The sequence below is a fragment of the Prunus dulcis genome, chromosome 2 (genome assembly GCF_902201215.1).
Source record: "Prunus dulcis chromosome 2, ALMONDv2, whole genome shotgun sequence".
NCBI classification, from domain to species: Eukaryota; Viridiplantae; Streptophyta; class Magnoliopsida; order Rosales; family Rosaceae; genus Prunus; species Prunus dulcis.
In genome coordinates this window covers 21,664,761-21,684,664 of record NC_047651.1, presented here as the reverse complement: position 1 = coordinate 21,684,664, position 19,904 = coordinate 21,664,761, and the positions used below count along the sequence as shown (strand labels likewise).

The following is a 19,904-nucleotide window of genomic DNA, read 5'->3' as shown; positions in this document are numbered from 1 at the left end:
CCTGTACTTGAAAAATTCCCGACGGGTATGGAGAGGGGATGGTATTGGCGTCCCCATCCCCGACCCCGACCCAAAAATATATGTTTATATTTAAATAAATAAATAAATATTTATAATATTTATGTTTAACCATAAGTTAACTTCCCTCTCCTAATTCTTCTTAATTTTTCATGGAATTTTATATTGATATGATTTTGAATAGTTGAGTTGAACTTTATAGTTAATTTGGATGTTTTGAATGATAATTTAATATGAAACTTAATGTTAAAATGTATGATAAATATTTTTTTATGCAAAAAAATAGGGGATTTGGGGCGGGTATAAGGGATAGTCCCCCGACGGAGACGGGGACGGGGATTTCCCGAAACTTAATAAACGGGGATGAGTTCGGGGACGGGGACGGGAATGGAAAGTGGGGATGAAGATGGTATTGTCATACTCGGTCCCAACCCGACCCGTTGCCATTCCTAGTTTGAACTTCGAGCTGTGTCATCAATGGATGCAGTACTTTTTTCCCAAGATGCTTTCTTTATAGTACTTGATTCATAAACAACAAATGGGTAAGTAAAACGACTTGCCGTTCCACAGAACATGGGCAGTGCCATTTGTTCTGTCCTTGTGTTTTTTTTCGGTTATAATTTGTTATTTGTTCTGGTCTGAGCCTATTTAAGGTAATTACATTTGGTAGCATAGTTGACTAAAAGAAGCCTCACCCACAAAAATGGTCGCCTAGAATTACGAAGAAGCCAAATCATGGCACATGCCATGCCAACACGTGTCGCTCGATCCAAGCTAGTAAATATCTTCGGAAGGGATTTGGAGCTCGATTTTATTCCATATTTTTAAGTGTTTGCAAATTGCATGCCATGTGGTATTCAGTGAGATAGATGCCATGCACACATTTTGGAGTTTGATGTAGAGCATATACCATTTTCACATAAAAATCTTTCCTAATGGGTTGTGTGCATTCAACACGTGTCCCATTCATCACCTATCACGGTCACCTCATGTATTATTCATGCGAACTAGTTGTTTTTTATACGAGCGATATTAGATAGGGAGATTCAAATACAAAATTTTGGATATGAGTTGTTGTTCTTAATTACTTGAACTTCAAACTCATTGTCACGTGACTAATTTTACAACGGTCATAGGTAGGATAGATTTCCTCCAATGTCACACCATCGCAAAAGAAACTTTGGCATTTTTCATTTCCCTTTATTCTGAGAAGCAGCTCAAATCAGCAGAATTTGATATTTGATGTAAATTTCTCATGTGGGAATCGAATCTTGAACGTGTGTCGGAGTCTGCTCTAGATGCCTATCTTTTTTATTCCTCCTCTTAAAACTTCAAACTTTCATTTGTCTGCGTAACTTTGAGAGCTGTCGCAATGCCCCATCTCTCTCAGTTCTATATAAAAGAAGATGGCCCAACAGTTCCCCACGTCAACCCAGCAACCCATGCCTCCCTTATCCTTCCTGAAGAGCCCAAACGTGTGAATTACCCCACCCGTCTGCCCTACTCTTTTGGGTCTTTGGGCTTGTTCCATGAAATCTCTGAATTACAGGGTGTGGTTCTGCAGCACAAGATTGAATTGAAAAGTTGATGTCTAACAGATTGAAGTCATAGTTTTGATCCCTTCCCAACAGATTATTGGAAAAATGAGGAGATTAGAAAATATAAAAAATTGGCCCCTAGATAGCAGACATCAACCACCCATCATATGCATATATTGTGGGTCACCCATCATAAATATATTGTGGGTCTTCGTCACTAAGTTTTCGTAGAGTGATAATTGTCTTCGTTTAATTAAAAGATGTTTCATGTTCTATTTACTTAAAATTAAAAGATAGAAAATTCAGCAAAATGCCTCTCTCTTTCAGAGGCTGAGACTGACAATTAACAATTCTTGGAGAAGCAACAAAATTCGAGTCGGTGATTGATTGCCAAACCGCGTTAGCACTTGAGATTGCTATGAGGGTAAGAATCCAACTCACGTCACATAAAGCTTTGCATGCAATGCAATTTACTTACCTGCTTCTTCTTCCCCGGGTCCCTTGGGTCACTTGTGTGGGTGATTGAGAAAGCATACCAAATTCATTTCTTTTTTATTATATTGACTCATCCAAAATCCAGTCTTGTTAAAAGCTAATCATCATTGTTCAATCATCTACATCAAATGCCAAACTATCCATTCCGCAATAAATTTTTTAGGACACGGTCAATGGTGGACTCAATAATGTTTTAGCAAAGGTGTAATTTTGGCCATAATTATTAATAAATAAATAAATACAAGCACGATGCTTAGCATAACACAGTGCAGTGCAGTAGCAGATTGACTTTGTTTAGGTTTTTCGTCGAACACCTAGAGTGCACCTTCTAGGTTGAGTAGAGGTGTAATATGCAACAACTATAATGACTTTTCTGGCGAGAGAAAATGCAGCTACACCTCCTTGCGCTTTAATAAGTGTGTCACCAAACACAATTGATATTCAAACATTATCTCAAATAATCAACAGTTATGATTCATAGTCTAATATAACAGTATGCTTGGTAATTTATGAAGAATAACAAATTTCCTCTTATCTAGTCGACCAAATCTTTGTCTTGTTGTCTAGGAATAAATGAGTAACAGACTTTTCTGTGTTTCCATTTCAATCGGGTCCATGCTCATAATTTAGGTTTCTGTCATTCTACCAAAGAAAATTTCAAACCCTAGAAAGGGAGATATTTCTCTTTTATTGGAACTGACAATGCAGATGGTCCCAAAGGGTAACTAATGGACAATTTGATGGATGGCACACAGGGACATGTGGTTGGACATGAGGGCTTGAGTGCTTGACTTGAACTTATGCATGTAACTTCCTTCAACTGTTGGGTCTAAAATTATCACAGCTATATACCATTCTTTCTTGTTAGATGTGTCATTGTTGCCATCAAGGCTATGTCTTTTTATTAGTCCGCAAAGCATGCTTCAGACATTGTATATCAACACCCGCACGAATCATGATTCCAATTCAGTCACAATCCTTTTTGGTATTAGGTATGCTTCGCATTTATTTGAAGATTTTGACCCCTAATCCTTGTGGAAACCAGCAAAAAGTGGCAATCAATCAAGGCTTGTGAGACTAGTATGCACGACTCCTCTTTGGTGGCTAATTCATTAGTCAATTATTCATAAATAATTTAAAGAAAAAAAACACATTACATTTACCTAATAATACAACAGTAATGTGACCCAATGCTCAAAAGGCCATTGACTACCTACACAGAGACAAAAAATCAATGACAACACTCAACTAAAACCGCAATGACGCGATTGATGTTTTATTCGTATTCGACCACAATTAAATTGTGGTTTTTGTTACGAAAGATTAAACATGGGCTAATATTGAAGTTTTCTAACAGTGAAATAGTGAAAGCAAGAAAGCATTTTTGAGTAAATCAGAAGTTCGAAAAGAGATTTAAGTTGACTGACTAGTATATTAGAGTGGCTGCCCCCAATACCAAAGTTTTTTGTATTTTACGTGCATGCCCAAAGTTTTCAAACATTAGTTTAATTATTAATTAATGCCTGGTTGACAATATAATACACACTTATGAGTTGTTAATGAAATAATTGTCTATAAAAAAGGTTCAAGAGTCAAGGCTATAAATTAATGAGCTTTCTCACCTCCATGCATCTTAGATTTTTGTGGGTGTGGTGTGTTTTGGGTTCTTTCCGACTTTCATGAAGTTTGTATTCATATTTGTCTCCAGTTGTACCTTCCAGATAATGCCTTTTGAAAGAGCATGTCGGGTCCTCACGAATCACAAGCTCACGTAAGTCAAGAGTGATTGTTAATCACCAGCTCATATGTGATGAGATTAGAGAGATTAAATCTTATATAACAAAAGTGGGTGAAAGCAAAAGAAAGTACAGTATAAAAATGAACTGTGTCTTCCATATATATATTCTCGATGGAAGCTTACAATTGAATCTATATGAATAATAGAAGGTCGTATTTTCGCGTGATGATTTTAGTATATTTATGTTATAACACGTGTATTTATTTATTAATATTATATTTTACGTCATGACATATCAATCATGTCATCTATTTACATTATAACACGTCGGCTACCAATGACAAGGAAAGAGTTGGAATTAATCCCTTTTTTGGATTGATGGATTCGGAGCTTAATCAATGAGGAAGCAAAGAATTAAGCACAGTGCAGCCACTTATACATATATTCATGACTCGTGGAAAATAAGCGAATTGCAAAGCAAATCCAGTAGAAGAGCAAAGCAAGCTGTCGATCATGGATGAAATCTTCCAATTTAATATTTGATTAGTGATTGTATTTCCCTCTAACGTGAAGCCAAAAATGCAGTAAAAACATAAGTAAAAGACCAAAATATTATGTGAAAGAATCAAGATCAACTGATGAAGACAGAACGAGAGAGAGAGAGAGAGAGAGAGAGAGAGAGAATCAAAACTCTTGATTGGATCATACGCTTTGCACGTAACAAATTTCTTAAACCAAAATTCAAAGAGCATGTCATTATTCACACAGCTAGCTTCTAGTATTTAAGAAACCAGAAAGAGTAGCTTTCATTTCACTGCACATACGCACCAAATACACAATACAAAGACCCCGCCACCACCACAACTCTCTCAATCTCTCTCAAACCAACACCACCAAACACAACCACACCACTCAAAACCCTCTGCATAAAAGCATTCAAATCCCAACTCAAAACCAACCCAAACCATTCATTTGAATTTGCATTTGATTTTCCCATCTGTATTTTTTTCATCTTTTTTTTAAAAAAAAATTTATCATAAATAAACCATGCCCATTGTTCTTCCTCTTCTTCTTCTCTGCTTCTTCACCCACTGCACACTCTGTTTCTCTGCTTCAAAACCAAAAACACTCATTCTACCTCTCAAAACAGAGACACTTCCACATGGGTTTGCCCCACATTCAACAAACAAGCTCTCTTTCCACCACAACGTCACCTTAACAATCCAACTTTCCGTGGGTTCGCCCCCACAGAAGGTTACCATGGTCCTTGACACAGGCAGTGAGCTCTCTTGGCTCCACTGCAAGAAAGCCCCAAACTTGAACTCTGTTTTCAACCCACTCGCCTCTAAATCTTATTCTACCATACCTTGCTCTTCGCCCGTTTGCCGGACCCGAACCCGAGACTTCTCCATACCCGTTTCCTGCGACCCCAAAAAGCTGTGCCACGCCACTCTCTCCTACGCCGACGCTTCTTCCATTGAAGGCAACCTCGCATCCGAAACTTTCGGTCTCGGGCTGTCCACACAACCCGGTACGATATTCGGGTGCATGGATTCCGGGTTCAGTTCCAACTCGGAGGAAGACGCCAAGACCACCGGGTTAATGGGTATGAACCGCGGGTCGTTATCCTTCGTTACCCAAATGGGGTTCCCGAAATTTTCGTACTGCATATCGGGTCGTGACTCGTCCGGTATTCTACTTTTCGGGGAAGCGAAATTCGCTTGGCTCCGTCCCTTGAACTACACCCCTTTGGTCCAAATATCCACCCCATTGCCGTACTTCGACCGAGTCGCTTACACCGTCCAGCTCGAGGGGATCAGAGTTTCGGGCAAAGTGTTACCGCTCCCGAAATCGGTTTTGGTACCGGACCATACCGGGGCGGGTCAGACAATGGTCGACTCGGGAACCCAATTCACGTTCCTACTCGGTCCGGTTTACACCGCTCTAAAAAACGAGTTCATTCAGCAAACCAAACCGGTTTTGAGAGTTCTGAACGACCCGAATTTTGTTTTCCAAGGGGCCATGGATTTGTGCTACCAAGTCCCGATGAACCGGCCGAGTCTGCCCCAACTGCCAACGGTGACCTTAATGTTTCAGGGGGCCGAGATGAGCGTATGGGGCGAGAGGCTGTTGTATCGGGTACCGGGAATGGTGAGGGGTAGTGATTCGGTGTACTGCTTCACATTCGGAAACTCTGACTTGCTAGGCATCGAGGCGTTCGTGATTGGACATCACCATCAGCAAAACGTGTGGATGGAGTTTGACTTGGAGAAGTCCAGAGTGGGAGTGGCTGAGGTTAGGTGTGATCTTGCAAGTCAAAGACTTGGGTTGGGGGTCTAGCTGGGGCCCCCCAGCTGGCAAATTTTTTGTGAGTTTTTGGGTCACCTTGATCAAGGGCCCACCACATTGGCTGAGTTTGTGGGCCCATTTGGTTCAGAATCTTCAGATAGTATGTGGTCATGGATGGAAAATAGGGTAAATATCAGGATTAGTTTGCACTGTGTTCAGCTGTTGTTGTTAAAAAAAAATTTCTTGCAACGGGATAACACTGTTTTGTTATCCTGATTAATAATATAATGACATGTGTAAAAGTTAGTCGATGTGTTGTTGCGTTATTGACAAAAATAGCAAAAAATGTTATTCTCTGAGAGTGTTTTTTGTTTTTGTTGCTATCTTAGTAATAAAATTTTTAAAATTTAAATTTTTTTGGGTTTTTACAAAACTGTGAGATTCTCTGGATCTCTGTGGGTAATACGTTTGGTGAAGTGGATTTGTCCTATTTGTTTTAATGGTGAGGGCAGGTGGGTTTTGAATTGATGGAGAGGATACGGAAGATGAAAGATCTAGCAGGGTCCATTGCCCAAGATTCCAACTCCAATGGTTTGATTTGGGTTTTTTCTTTCTGTGGGACCAAATAAGGTGCATGATTCGAAGGGTCCATAAGTTGCTGGTGTATCAAGACTCATTTAGTGGGCCACATACATTTGGGCCATGTGCATTTGGACTTAAATATAAGAATTTGGGCATGATATTTTGAGTTTAGCATTATTACATATGGCCTTGTTGGGTCTCTAGGTCAAATAGTACAACATTTTTACCCCCTACATATGTCGTTCAATTAGGGCCGGTCCTGAAATTTTGAAGATCCAAGGCAAAAATAAAAATTAAGCCCTTATATATAATTTTTTAAAGTTAGTGATGAATTCACTCTTATTTTTCAACCAAGATCTAACCTCTTCAAACTTCAACATGATTTTGTTGTTAAGATTCATTAACTAAATCATTATCAATTCCTACAAATTCTTCAACATAATTTTTCTGTTCATATTCATTAACTAAATATTCAGTTGAGTTATCAAGTGAACTATTTGTTTTGTTAAGAAGAAATATATCCATAGCTCCCTTTTGAGATTTAGTTAATTCTTCTCTCTCTTTTTCATTTTCTATTTTGACTTTCAGAAACAATGCAATTTTAACACTTCAAAGAATAAACAAAGAAAAACATACCGTGTAATTTGAGAAATCCCCATCCACAGTAACAAACTTGATATTTCCAAATTTGCAATCAACTATAGCTTAGAAAAATTCATGCAAAGAGAATGCGTAAATCACGAATCTACAAAAAAATAATTATTATATTTCCCTTTTCATTTGATATCAAATCATGAAAAATTACCTTCAATTAATTTTTACAAGGACCAATTTTTGCACTGAACAAAAGCCCACACTTCGGATTTTGGAATCTCCCCAATCTACCAACAGAAAAATTAATTTAGGGATTCACAACTTTGGAAATAGTAGGAAAGGCTTAGATGAGATGAGAAGAAGAAGTAAAATTTAGAATAGATAATGTTAACCTAGAGGAGTGGAATGGGTAGCCCAAAAGGGTTCTTCTTGAGGAGCGGAAGAGATGTGCATTCTTCCATAACGCGAATGCCATTTTTGTTTTCTCAAAAATATTAAATTAGTTTACAATAATATAATATAACACAATTACACTTCTAAAAAAAATAAATTTAGCCCACCTGAATAATGGGCCCAGTGCAGTCGCACTGACTACCCCTGTTCAGGGCCGAGCATGTGTTCGACAATCATCCTTCCACTTCTAAACACGATCATGCTCTTGATCACACACACACATACACACACCGCATTTCAAAATATATGAAAATGGTAATGCATGATTTCAGTCACAGCATTTCAAAATATTTGAAAATGGTAATGCATGATTTCAGTCAATATACGATTAACATAGTCACGAAAATTCAAATCGAAAATCAGTACACAATGAATGAAGATTTTTTGTTTAAAAATTGTTACTTGGATATTGATCGTGAAGTCATGTATATTAGTGCATATAATTCATTAATAGAGTGATCAACAACATAGTTTACACCGTCCACTTATCATAATAAACTTTTCAAACATCACGTGATTCTCTCTTGTAAAATGATGTTGGTGAAATTGCATAATGGATTTTCTTTTTATAAAACCAATAACATTTCCTAAATTGTAGACAGAATACAATAACTCTTACAAATTTTCATTTCCCAAATTCAAAGGATTGAAAAGAAAAAAAAAATCGCGAGTAACAAATAAATATGATTTCGCTATGCAAAACGGTGCGTTTCTTAGGGGATGTGTTGTGTGGAAGCTAGAAACTCCTCGAATGGAGTCAGATGTCACAGTCAAAGAAGCCGTTAAGGACGACCCAGAAGAAACGGTGTCGTAACGGCAATAGTAATTTAACTAATCTTAGATTTAACCGGACAGTGACGATAGACAAAGCTTTAAAGCTTCCGCGGCAAACGCGTCCGAGTCGAATCAGATCTCTCTGTACATTGCAACTAGCTCTTTCATCTCCCGCAGAGACGTCGCATGGCGTTTTCAAGATAACGCCGCCGTTTCCCGGGATCTGAACCATCTGAAGTAATTTCTTTTTGGTAATTCTCCATCTTTTGCATTTCTGTCCCGTCTTTATTCTGTGATTGCTTTAATTTTCTTAATCACAGGCTTTTGAAAGCTTCTTCCAATCAGCCTCTGTTATTCTTAATATTTCCCAGCGTGCGATCGCTACCTGAATTACTGCTTTTATGTGAAGACTAATTTTTTTTTGGTTCATTGTGTAGTTAAGGGAATGTGATTTTGGGATTAGGGTTTTCTTGATGAGTGATTCTCTATCCGAAATTTATAATAGATTGGATTTTTTTTATTTTTTATTTTTTTTGGTTCTGTGGCGGAAACTAGATCAGCTTGCTTAGTTTAGTTCGTTATATACACTTAACAGCAGGGAATTCTTAGGGAGTTCACAGCTTGATATCTTTTTTTTATACGTTATTTAAGGGTTCTACTTTGTTTAGCTGGGAATTTTTAGTGTAATGCGTTTTATTCCAAATCATGTGGGTCATTTCCAGTATTTGCTAAAATGGTGTCTAGGTTTTTGTGACCCATAATTTGTTTATTGCATCTTAATTGGCACTCTTGAGTTTGGTTTTACCATGGTTTCCCGTAAACTAGCTTCTTTTGGTTTATGAATTATGACGCTTACTGAATGAACATTTTGGCGTTTTAATTTCAGCGAACTTGAAAATCAGTGACTTAATATTTTCAGCAGAGCTCTTCTAAACCCTACAGATATGAGTTTTGTTTTCCGGGGGACAAGAGCAGATATTGAAAGTGGATTTCCAGAATTTATACCAGAGCGGCGTGCAATGGTACATTTATTGTATTTCCGAAATTTTGTGTGTGCAGTTTTTAGTGAAAGTTGGGGCAGTTCATTTTCTGTCTATTTTATCAGTTGCCATTGCCTTTGGACACATTTGCACCTTCTCCCCCTTAAGAATAAGGATGGAGGGTGAGTTCTGTGGTTTATCCATGGGGGGTTTGTGTATGTAATCTCAGAGCAAGGGTGGAGGGGTGAGTTCTGGGGTTCAATCATTGTGGGTTGTGTGTGTAAATTTCCTAGGGGAAAAGAGGGTAGAGGTGTTATTATCTATTAATTTGTATTGATATTGGCTGTTTTGTATCAGCGCGTTCATGCATCACGTTCTGTCAATTCCAACTCACTTGCTTTTCTTGTCACAGGTACATTTAATCTTACCCCTTTGTCTTATTAGTTTGTAATTTTGTTAGTTATTACTAACTTCTGTGTATATGTTGTCTTTCCAGTTCTTTTGTTATTCATGATACTGAACTCGCACCAGATGTCACCTAATTTCCTGGTATTGTCTTTCTCTGAGCGTGTAAATTGGTTTGTTAGTTTTACTGGTCAAGTTCGCTGTTCGTTTGGGTATTTTTATGAGAAGTTAAAAATCCTTCTTTCAAACTGATGTATGTAGCTCTGGCCAGTTCTTGGTGTCTTTTTGATGGCCACAACGTTAAGGATGTATGCAACCTGTCAACAACTTCAAGCTCAAGCACAGGCTCATGCAGCGGCAGCCAGCGGCCTTCTTGGTCATACTGAAATGCGGTTGCATGTGCCACCATCCATAGCCCTAGCAACAAGAGGGCGCCTTCAAGGCCTCAGACTTCAGCTTGCACTTCTTGATCGGGAATTTGATGACCTAGGTTTGGTAGTTATATCCATCTAGAATGAGTTTTATGTCTTGAAAACCAATGCATGGAGATTATAAATTTCACTAGCCAAACCATGGCCTTATATTTAGTTCTCTTAATACTTTTCTTAGGCCCCTAGTTTTATGTCAACATTTTCTTCTGTTCGATACCAGATTATGAAACTTTGCGAGCTTTGGATTCTGATAATGTTCCAGCAGCTTCTTCTATGAGTGAGGAAGAGATAAATGCCCTTCCAGTCCATAAATACAAGGTTATGGGTCTTCAGACGTAAGTTCTCTAGTTTTATTTGTGAGCTTGGTTGTTGCACTAGCGTTTTGGCAGATGATAAATAGATTCCTTATTTTTGTTGGTTTTCCATCCTTCTCAAAAAGACATTTTGTAATTAACTAAGTGAACTTCACATCTTAATAAGTTATGTTTTGTCTGCTTATTTGTGCATGCACCTGTTTGAACATATACATTTGGCTTGAGTTACTGTTGTATCGAATATGTAGTGTGTTTTTTACGCTTATGATACATTATTGAATTTAGTTCCACAAATTTGGAGCTGAGAGTTAAGTTTAGTGTTGTAGGGTTCCACTCTGTTTTTCCTGAGTGGTTGATTAGAGGCATTGACAACTAAGGGGATTTGGACCAAAAGAATTGAGAGATTTTGTTCTGTTATTTACATGCTCATATTATTTTGGTATGACGGCTTGGCCGAAGCCCCACATGTTCATACTATTTTGAGGCAAATGGAAGAATGAATTGAATCATAGTTGCCTAATATTTTATATGGTTCTGTTCTGAATGCAGTGGTGCTTCATCGATTCAACAAGCTTCATCTTCAGTACCCTCTGAGGTATTCGCTTTAAACTATCCCTTTATCCTTTCGTAATTTCCGCCCTTCTGACAGGAAATTTCTAACATACTATATAATCTCATATCATATGATAGCATTCCATTTATCTCTGTACCATTGTATTTTCTCTCTTCTATTTAGCAGAAGAAGCAAGAAACTGCTAACACAGTTGGGAGCACAAAAGCCTCAGAAGATGAACTGACTTGCAGTGTTTGCTTGGAGCAAGTTAACGCGGGAGAACTAATCCGCAGCCTTCCTTGCATGCATCAGGTTCAGTTTGTTTTTTCAGTGGCTTAACATTGTTGGTATTATATTTCCTACATTTTTCAGTTGTGGGATTTTTAGGGAGTTCTTGCTAGAGTAGATTATTTGCATTGATTCCACAAAATGCACACGTGCAAGCGCATACCCACGCACATGCACACACTGTCACACTCACGAAATATGAACAGAAAACACAGCTTCTGAGGAATAACTTTAGCTAACTTGACTAGTGGAATCATTTTGCATACCAAAACCTGTAAGTAACTTGAGTTTAAAATGTAAGGGGTTGTCTTTGTATGTTTTTGTGATTCACTTTGTAATGATGTTTTGTATTCTAAAATCTTGATTTGATATAATTGTTCCGTTGCTTTGCTGCAGTTCCATGCTAGTTGCATAGATCCTTGGCTGAGGCAACAGGGAACCTGCCCAGTGTGTAAATTCAGAGCAGGATCGGTGGGGTGGCATGAAAATGGACAAGGTGGAATGGATCCTTCGTACATGGTTTGATTATTAACAGTGTAACTAGTAGATGCACTACCTGCATAGTTAGGCACATGGTTAAGATTGAGAGCTTATGCCCAGCATTGCTGTAATTATCGTGACATAGGCATTGGAATGGCAGAATATTATGTCCTCACTACAAGTTTTGTGTATTTGATTTGATTTCTTCAAATCTGTATTAATAGAATTATCTGATCGGTCTGAAATTTATGACAGAAGCTTGTTTGCTCGGGACTTGTATCGGACCTAATGGTTTGAGTTTCCAAGAGGTAGACACATTTGATCTGAAAATTCCGAAATTCAATTAGAATTAAAACTTCCAAACTCAGAAATTTATCAGAATCAAAATTTTCAATCTAACCCGGCGGTAAAGAAAAGCAATTACTCAGCATGGGTAAACACTAGCATGGATTTGAAATACATCTCAGATATTTCCATACTAAAAAAGGGAAGTACAATAACCCACTAGTACCTCGAATATGCTTGACATAAGCTTATAGTAGATAAAATAATAGGTCATTCAAAGTCATACTGTGAAGTTGCACAAAGGTCACGGTTCTGTCTAACTCATGCATAAAATTTTATTGATTGTATATATAGGATCACGTTCATGCAAAGATGCATTTACGCGCCTATTTTCCTTTGCCTTTTCCCTTTCCACCCTTCTTGGCATCTAACTTAGCTTGAATACGAGCAGCAGCAGCAGCTTTCGCCTCTTCTCTCTTCTTCTTCTCTTCCTCTTTGTTTGCAGCAGCCATCTCCCTCTGCTTCTTCAGTTCTCTGTTGTGAGTACCAATATGCAATTTAATCCATCATACTGTTTATGAAAGTTGGTAGATCTCAACGGAACCAACAAGAAGAATAACGATAACAATATGACTTGCACTATATCTCGAGAACAAGTCACGGAACAGATAAAAGCATAAAACTTACTCTAGCCTGGCCCTTTCTTCTGAGGCACTACCCAAACTTAATCCCTTCCGTGGATTGCAAGCCACCAACTCCACCTCAAATATAAGGGTTGCCCTGCAGGATATATTTGAAATGGACTATGCATTAGTTACAAAGAAATGGTAAAGAGACACCATTTGTGATAAGAAATAAAGACGATTGACAAAGCAAACTGATGCAGAATTTTATGAACATTTGGATGTAATCATAAACCAAAATGCTTAATGCACAAATTGAATGTTTTGGGTGGGTGATGACCCCCACCCTAAAGGAGCCTTACCACCGGGATTTTTTTATACTTTTCTTTCCAACATGCTTCTGAAGATTCTACTTCTATATATTAGATATCTTGGTTTAAAGTTGGGTGTCGAAGATCAACAACCTAATAACTCTTATTTCATATTTCAAGGCTTGGATGTAATTGTTGCCAATAAGTATTATACAATCCCACGTTTGGGACGGAAATAAGCCTGGTCAAGGTCCTATCATCATATAGAACTAATCTCTCCAAAAACGTTGTTTTGGAATATCAATGGACATATATATCTATAAGTTCACAAAGTTACTAGCATCTTTGATTGTTTTCTCTAAGAACAACTTTGATAGAAAAGTTAGAGCAATGAAATTACTCTGGTGGAATATCTGGTGGAGAACCCGCACTTCCATAGGCATATTCTGGCTTGCAAGTGATTTTAGCAATCTCCCCAACCTGGTGAAACCAACAAAAGATAAAACATGTAACAGGAGACTTGAACACCTACTAAATTTCTTAAAGAGAAGCTCAGAAACATATTTTGACCTTCATGGTTTTCACTGCAATATCCCAAGCCTTGATTACACTGCCCTTCCCCAGCTCAAATGAGAAAACCGTGTTATCTTCATGTGTCGTATCAAAAACTTCGTTGGTTTCCTCAAGAATGCCTTCATAATGAACTGCCCAACATAAAGTACGTGATGATAGGTACAGAGTAAAGACAAGTTTGCTAGGTCATTTCGCTCGAGTTAATTATAAAATGTTGTTACTACACCATTAACAAATAAACATCAGCAACAGCACTATAATATAGTTCATACCATCAACGAGGGGAAGGTCTTGGGTCGGAGCAATTGCATCTGGTTTTGCATGCCTTACAATTTTCTTGAGGACCCCTCCATCCCCGCTCAAATCAATTGCATCACTCATTGCTACAACACTTGCAATCTTCAATGGTCTGTTCGTGTCATAAAAAGGAAACATTGAGCCACAACAATATTAAATGGATAGGAAATAAGCCCAATTTACAGGCGAAGCTACCACATCATTACTTACCCATCAAAAACCCTCCAAAAGGATTTATCTTTTGGGCACAACTATTATTAATTAAGGATTAATTAATTTAATTCTATGGCATTCATACTACTAGAACAAGTGTATTAACACTATATCTCCTGTAATCTAAGGTTTATCAAAACCCCAATTGCAAATAAAAAAATTCCAAAAGAAATAATTTTCTTCTTCTAAAAAGATATGAACAAGTAAATTGAACAAATCAATCAGATTAAGGTTTTCACTAGAGTTCAACAAATACTATCTTTCAATCCCAAATTAACAAGGAAAGCAAAAATAAATAAATAAAAAGTGGTTTTGAGAGAGAGAGAGAGAGAGAGAGTTGAGGGGAGGACTGACCCGTTCCGAGGGAATATAGCAGCTTCCGAAACGGAGCAGGGCAATCGGGTTGTCGGGTTGAAAGGGAGACGATGAATCGGGTCGTATAGCCGGGAGCTTCGGTGGCCATGGGCGTTTGGTAAAGTTTGTGCTCAACAAGGAAACCTGGCGTTCTTATATTCACGATGATTCGATGTCAATCCCACGCGCACTTTGTGGCGGGTGATTTAGCAGATGCTCGAGTGAGGTTAGAAAAGTACAAGTGGCTTGAGCACACGGATGGAGCTATAGAGACTTTAAATTTAGTCTCTCTTTGTTTAGTTGAAAAAAATTTTAGGGTGTGATTGACTACTCTCATTATCAACGTCAGGACAGATTTATAATCTCGAATCGAAAGAACTTACGTGTGGCACCCAACCCAACTACCAGCTGTCATCAGTATGAATTTATGTATGAAATTATAGATCGCACACCAACGAGGACTGCTGGCAACGAGACTCGAACACTACAAGAAACTTACCAACTAAACCAATCCTCATTGGCATTTAGTCAATTTTTTAACAAGAGCAAAATTAGCCTATTTCTAATTTATGGGGAAGCCCCAAAACATCATGCATTCTTAAGATTTAGAAAGGGCATGAATATAGGGGAGTGTGAATTTGTTTAATTCTTTGACCAACCAACAACTTTTGAATTTTACTACTATAATAAGTGATGAAGCATGATGATGATATTGATTTAACATTTTTTTTTAAAAAAAAATTCAGAATTCAGACTTGAGACTAAACCTGAATTAGGAACTAATTGATGAATACAAAGAAAATTTTAGAACTCATTTTGAGAGTGAGGAAAAGAACTTGAGATGAGAGAGTGGTTTAGGGTTTAGTGGAAAATAGAGGCCCAAAACACAATAAACTACACAGGCACAAAAAGCATGCCCTAGCAACTCTTGCAAGCGTCCCAAACTACTCTTTTATTTTCCGAGGAAACGCAACCGTATGACATAAAGCATATCCCGAGATTCGAAAACGACTACTCTTCATCCGTCGTACAAATTAAAAGGCTTGACTATGGCCCATTAAGAAGTTGTTGGACTAAACCTAAATGCGGCCCTTTTCTCTTCTTTCTTTTCGGCCCTTTTCATTTCATATAAAGGACTAAACTCACGTAGATATTTTGACACTGCATGAAGCATGCAACACCAACACCGGGACCTACGTAGGACCCTAGTACCTATCCTCAAGAAAAACTTGGTTGTAATGTAACGAGAGTAGCTTTATTTTGCTATCCTCTACTAATTACGTCGCGTAAAAAAGTTATCACACGAAAATAGCTAAACAATAATACCCGGCTTCATGCAAGTGTTCCTTCCACACCCCACCCCCAGACTCCCGCGTGACCTTGAGTCCCAGAAGAAACCCCACAAGAGAGAAAAATGGTCCAAAATTGGGCCAGGACGTTTCTTTGATTAGGGTGATCATCTAACGATAAGGTGCCACGTGTTGAGATACACGTGTCCAAGATTAGATTCCATGCGTTTATCATGTCGTGCACGCTGGCGTGTACCTGATGTGACCATTGACCCAACGCTCCAGAATGTTCCACCAAGGCACCCCTACATCATGTCATATCATATCAAAACTCATGCCAATTGCCAACATTATACTTAAGGGCCTTTATTTTTCCTTTTTCTTTAGATTCGTTTTTATTTATTTCTTAGATTGGAAAACCTTAGATGGGCCCACAACCATGAATATATTGATCATTGCCAAGAGAAAGGATAAGAGGGTGGGCCAGGGCTTGTAAACTACCAGACATTGCCAACAAGAATCTCGTACAAGCTTCCTAACTCTACTCCGGCCCACTTTTGGACCAGTTTCATTTACTGGGCTTTTAACGAAGCTGTCACTGTTACTGTAAATTTCCAGCAATTGAGTAACGTTTGGGTCAAACTCTAATTCGCACGTGGGAGAGACGGTCTCTATAAAAATCTGACAACTATTTATATAAAAAATCAATCACAGTATTTCATCCCCAAAAAAAAAAAAAAAAAAAAAGGGTATTGGGAGTGGAGGTACTAACCGCTCTAGCGTATGAAGATGATTATCAGTCGTTGATGTAATAAGTAGGTCTCACAATACGTTGATGGTTGGCAACTATTGGCACTAGCTCAACTCTGGCATTTGTATGATATTAACTTATTAAATAGTGGTTAGATAGGACATTGTTCACCTTCTTGTGCTTAACATATCCTTATCAACTAAATGGACGCTTAAATATATGATTCGTAATTTTTATTAAAATTGTCGATTTGTTCGGTGCATATTGTATATGAATTATTAAAGTTAATGAAATGGTAGAAAAAGAAACCCATTTGACATATGGTCCAAGGGACATCCACACTTCCACTAATTACATTTCTAATCATCTAAATTAAAGTGGGTTTAGATTTGCGTGAAGATTTGATTCTCACTTTTCCTTGTTGAATCTATTGGGTTCTTTGGACTGCCTCTCCAAAAAAACCAATGTGATAACATTTTTTCCCTTTGTTTTTGTTCTTTTTCGGTCCTTTAGCACGCCAAGCTGAATTCCAATGATTAACATTCAAAACCTTAATCAAATATAATCTTTTGAATTGATGTTTGTTTGATTGCCTCAAACTAAAGTGCATTAAAAAAGATCATATCGAGGAAAGCAAAAGTTTATGTTTGACCTCCTCAACCGATAGTTACAACCATCACATAAATAAAGGCAATAACAAAAAAAAAAGATAAAAAAGAAAAGAGAGAGAAAAAGAACAAAGAACAAAACAAAACAATAGAGAGGCGACCTTGTAATCTTTGTGGCGTTTGATTCGGTACTAATAATGAAGTAAGAAAAGCGTGGGAAATGGTAATGCATGAGTTATGATTAGTTTGACTCAACTATACCTACTACGAGGAGTCCCCACATTCGAAGTGTGAAATTAATTCATGCTCGAGATTCGACTTGTCCCTGTTCACAAAGTGCTTTCAACGGATTTCGAACCCATGCCATTAAAGCACTAGATAGCTTACCAACTGAAGTGGCAGTTTGTCAATCGCATTACACCTTGTGGCTACTTAACCTCTGGTTATTTTAGTTTTAAAAAGATGCGAATCTTATTGTAGGGTCAAATCTAAATATATAATAAGTCTTAATTTGATAGCGAAACTTGTACAAAAGAGAGGGTAAATAATTGCAGCTCGCAGCAATGCAATCACAATAGTTGAAGATTCGACTCTTTCCACGTCGGGCTAAGTTAGTATGCATAACAAGTTATACCGGACTCTTATCAAATATAATCTCATTAAAAACTGTGGGGATAGTAGACTTAAAGGGCAAATTATCTACTTACGGCAACATTAGTGCTTTTTTCTTCTCATTTTTTCCTTAACAAGGAAGCGCTTTTGAGTGTGTGAAACCATGTGTAGCTGTTGTGCGGCCTTGTCAGCCATTGTGCCAACTTGCCAATCCCAGTCGAGCATAGCCATAATTCACCTAATTTTTTAAGCAAATACCAAAAAATAAAAAATGCAATTGAATTTTGTGACACTTTTATTTATAAAAAAATATTTTCAAATTTCCAGAGTCTGGTATTTAACTGTGCAGCGTACTTATTTTAGTAATTTTCAGCTTTAAGAGATTTCTAAAAGCTTCCTTATTTTAACGAATGGTCAGATCCATGACGACACACTACACACAACACAAACAACACAACACCACGAAACCCACAGTATAAAAACTACAACGAAGAACCAAAACCAGCTGTAAATTGAACAAAATGACGAAAATACCCCCACACATGCGTGCTAATCAGACACGTCACATGTTGAGCAGAGCAGTTTGGGAATCTGATGGCAAATATACACAAACGACGAAGCCACAGGAGAGGGTTCGGAACTGCCCCTGCGCAGATACACCAGATAGGAGGTCAAAGTGGTCCTCAACTGGTCAAACCCAGGACAAATTGGTCATTTCGACCACCAGCAGGCATTGGAGGCAGAGCCTTCCCAATTACTTCTCCAGCAATATCAGCCTTATTCATAGAAATGACAGATTTTGAACACAAAATTTAATTTAATTTTACCAAAAATTGTACAACATTGAAATTGTAATGTAAGAAAGGAGGCATCTTTTGTGCAAATTCTGGAGAGCCTCTCTCTCTCTCTCTCTCTCTCTCTCCCCCATGTTGCTCCATCTTCTACTGAGACTTTGCCCCCATTTTTATATTGATCTCTAACGTCCATGATTCAATTTAAAACTTAGAAAAATGGGAAGATGCAAATTTAATAATTGATTTAATACTACTTGTGTCAGCCAAGCTCACCAGATCCACAATTCCATCAGCTGCAATATAGTTGAATGGAATCTCCCACCTCTTTTTGCTGAATAAAATATTTGAACCAAACCCATCACTTCAAAATCCATTTCAGAATTCAAGTAAACCCAGAAAACCAAGAACTAATCAAAACCATAATGGCAAAGAAAATGAAAAATAAAATAAGGGAATGGCGATGGGGATGAATTAGAATTAGACCACAAAGTTCTAATTGACTAATTTTCATTGAAATCCTTCTCATGATTCTCAGATAGTCACAGTGGATATAACATAAAGAACCCATCTCCTTTGTTTGGAGATTGACAGCCCAAAAAAAATCTAACCCATAAACGAGAAAAACAAAGCAAAAATTTATGTACAAGTATAAATCTATCTCTTCCTGCCAAGTCCTCAAGAAAAAAAGGCTGAAACTGAACTGGGTTTTCTGCGGCAAACAAACCCCAAAAAGATCTAACACAAACAGAGGAAAAAGATTGTGCCTTTGCCCTTTTCTCTCTCTCTCTAGACCCTTCTCTGTTTTCCCTCTGTTTTCTTCGTCCATCAAACACTCTCATGAATCGCTGTAATCGTTCCAGCAGATGAGCATGGTGACACAGCGCCTCACGATATAGAATCGAGCCCTCTGTTCCTTCACCAACTTCGCACACTTTCTGCTAAAAGAACACCTTCTCCGCGACTGCGATGAGCTTTTCATGAGAGGGCAAGAAGATGAACGGCTCGATCTCGACGACCCTTCTTTCTTTGACAGCTTCCACTTCTCATCGAAGTAGAAAGGCGGTGGATGGTGATGAGAACTTGTAGTGGCAGCAGTAGAAGTTGCAGTAGCAGACAGAGAAGCCATAAATGAAGGAAAGAACGGATTTTGTTTGGAAATTGAAAGGTGGGTGCTTTAAAGTTGATATCTTTGATCTCTTGGGGTTTTTTTTGGCTTTGGCTTTGACGAACAAAGAAAGAGAGAGACAGAATATAGCAAAGTG

The 19,904-nt window shown here is 38.0% G+C and overlaps 3 protein-coding genes across 4 annotated transcripts; 2 read left to right on the top strand and 1 right to left on the bottom strand.

The window, feature by feature from the left end:
* The first annotated feature begins 4,581 nt into the window (after positions 1–4,581).
* LOC117617826 (aspartic proteinase PCS1) lies at positions 4,582–6,454 on the top strand. The gene has a single exon (XM_034347395.1). The coding sequence runs from the start codon at positions 4,837–4,839 to the stop codon at positions 6,127–6,129; it is 1,293 nt and encodes a 430-aa protein (XP_034203286.1). The 5' UTR covers positions 4,582–4,836; the 3' UTR covers positions 6,130–6,454.
* Positions 6,455–8,560: 2,106 nt separating this feature from the next.
* LOC117617838 (E3 ubiquitin-protein ligase SDIR1-like) lies at positions 8,561–12,207 on the top strand. 2 transcript variants are annotated; one of them, XM_034347418.1, is made up of 9 exons: positions 8,561–8,732; positions 9,368–9,503; positions 9,819–9,873; positions 9,958–10,010; positions 10,128–10,356; positions 10,518–10,632; positions 11,161–11,206; positions 11,348–11,476; positions 11,849–12,207. In XM_034347418.1, the coding sequence occupies exons 2-9, from the start codon at positions 9,426–9,428 to the stop codon at positions 11,975–11,977; spliced, it is 834 nt and encodes a 277-aa protein (XP_034203309.1). In that variant the 5' UTR covers positions 8,561–8,732; positions 9,368–9,425; the 3' UTR covers positions 11,978–12,207. The 2 variants fall into 2 exon arrangements, with proteins under 2 accessions (XP_034203309.1, XP_034203310.1); XM_034347419.1 differs by having other exon boundaries at positions 8,564–8,732; positions 11,351–11,476.
* A 131-nt stretch (positions 12,208–12,338) lies between these two features.
* Positions 12,339–14,723, bottom strand: LOC117617840 (peptidyl-prolyl cis-trans isomerase FKBP20-1). The gene is made up of 6 exons (XM_034347420.1): positions 14,589–14,723; positions 13,997–14,133; positions 13,722–13,855; positions 13,552–13,631; positions 12,905–12,997; positions 12,339–12,751 (listed from the first exon to the last, which is right to left on the bottom strand). Exons 2-6 carry the CDS (start codon positions 14,103–14,105, stop codon positions 12,604–12,606), a joined length of 564 nt encoding a protein of 187 aa, XP_034203311.1. The 5' UTR covers positions 14,106–14,133; positions 14,589–14,723; the 3' UTR covers positions 12,339–12,603.
* Positions 14,724–19,904: the final 5,181 nt, after the last annotated feature.

Coding starts and splice junctions, on each gene's coding strand:
- LOC117617826 (XM_034347395.1), top strand. CDS start 4,837: ATGCCCATTGTTCTTCCTCTTCTTCTTCTCTGCTTCTTCACCCACTGC.
- LOC117617838 (XM_034347418.1), top strand. CDS start 9,426: ATGAGTTTTGTTTTCCGGGGGACAAGAGCAGATATTGAAAGTGGATTT. Junction 11,207..11,347: donor CATCTTCAGTACCCTCTGAG/GTATTCGCTTTA, acceptor TCTTCTATTTAG/CAGAAGAAGCAAGAAACTGC. Junction 11,477..11,848: donor GCCTTCCTTGCATGCATCAG/GTTCAGTTTGTT, acceptor GCTTTGCTGCAG/TTCCATGCTAGTTGCATAGA.
- LOC117617840 (XM_034347420.1), bottom strand. CDS start 14,105: ATGAGTGATGCAATTGATTTGAGCGGGGATGGAGGGGTCCTCAAGAAA. Junction 13,856..13,996: donor AGACCTTCCCCTCGTTGATG/GTATGAACTATA, acceptor TATGTTGGGCAG/TTCATTATGAAGGCATTCTT. Junction 13,632..13,721: donor TTGCAGTGAAAACCATGAAG/GTCAAAATATGT, acceptor TGGTTTCACCAG/GTTGGGGAGATTGCTAAAAT.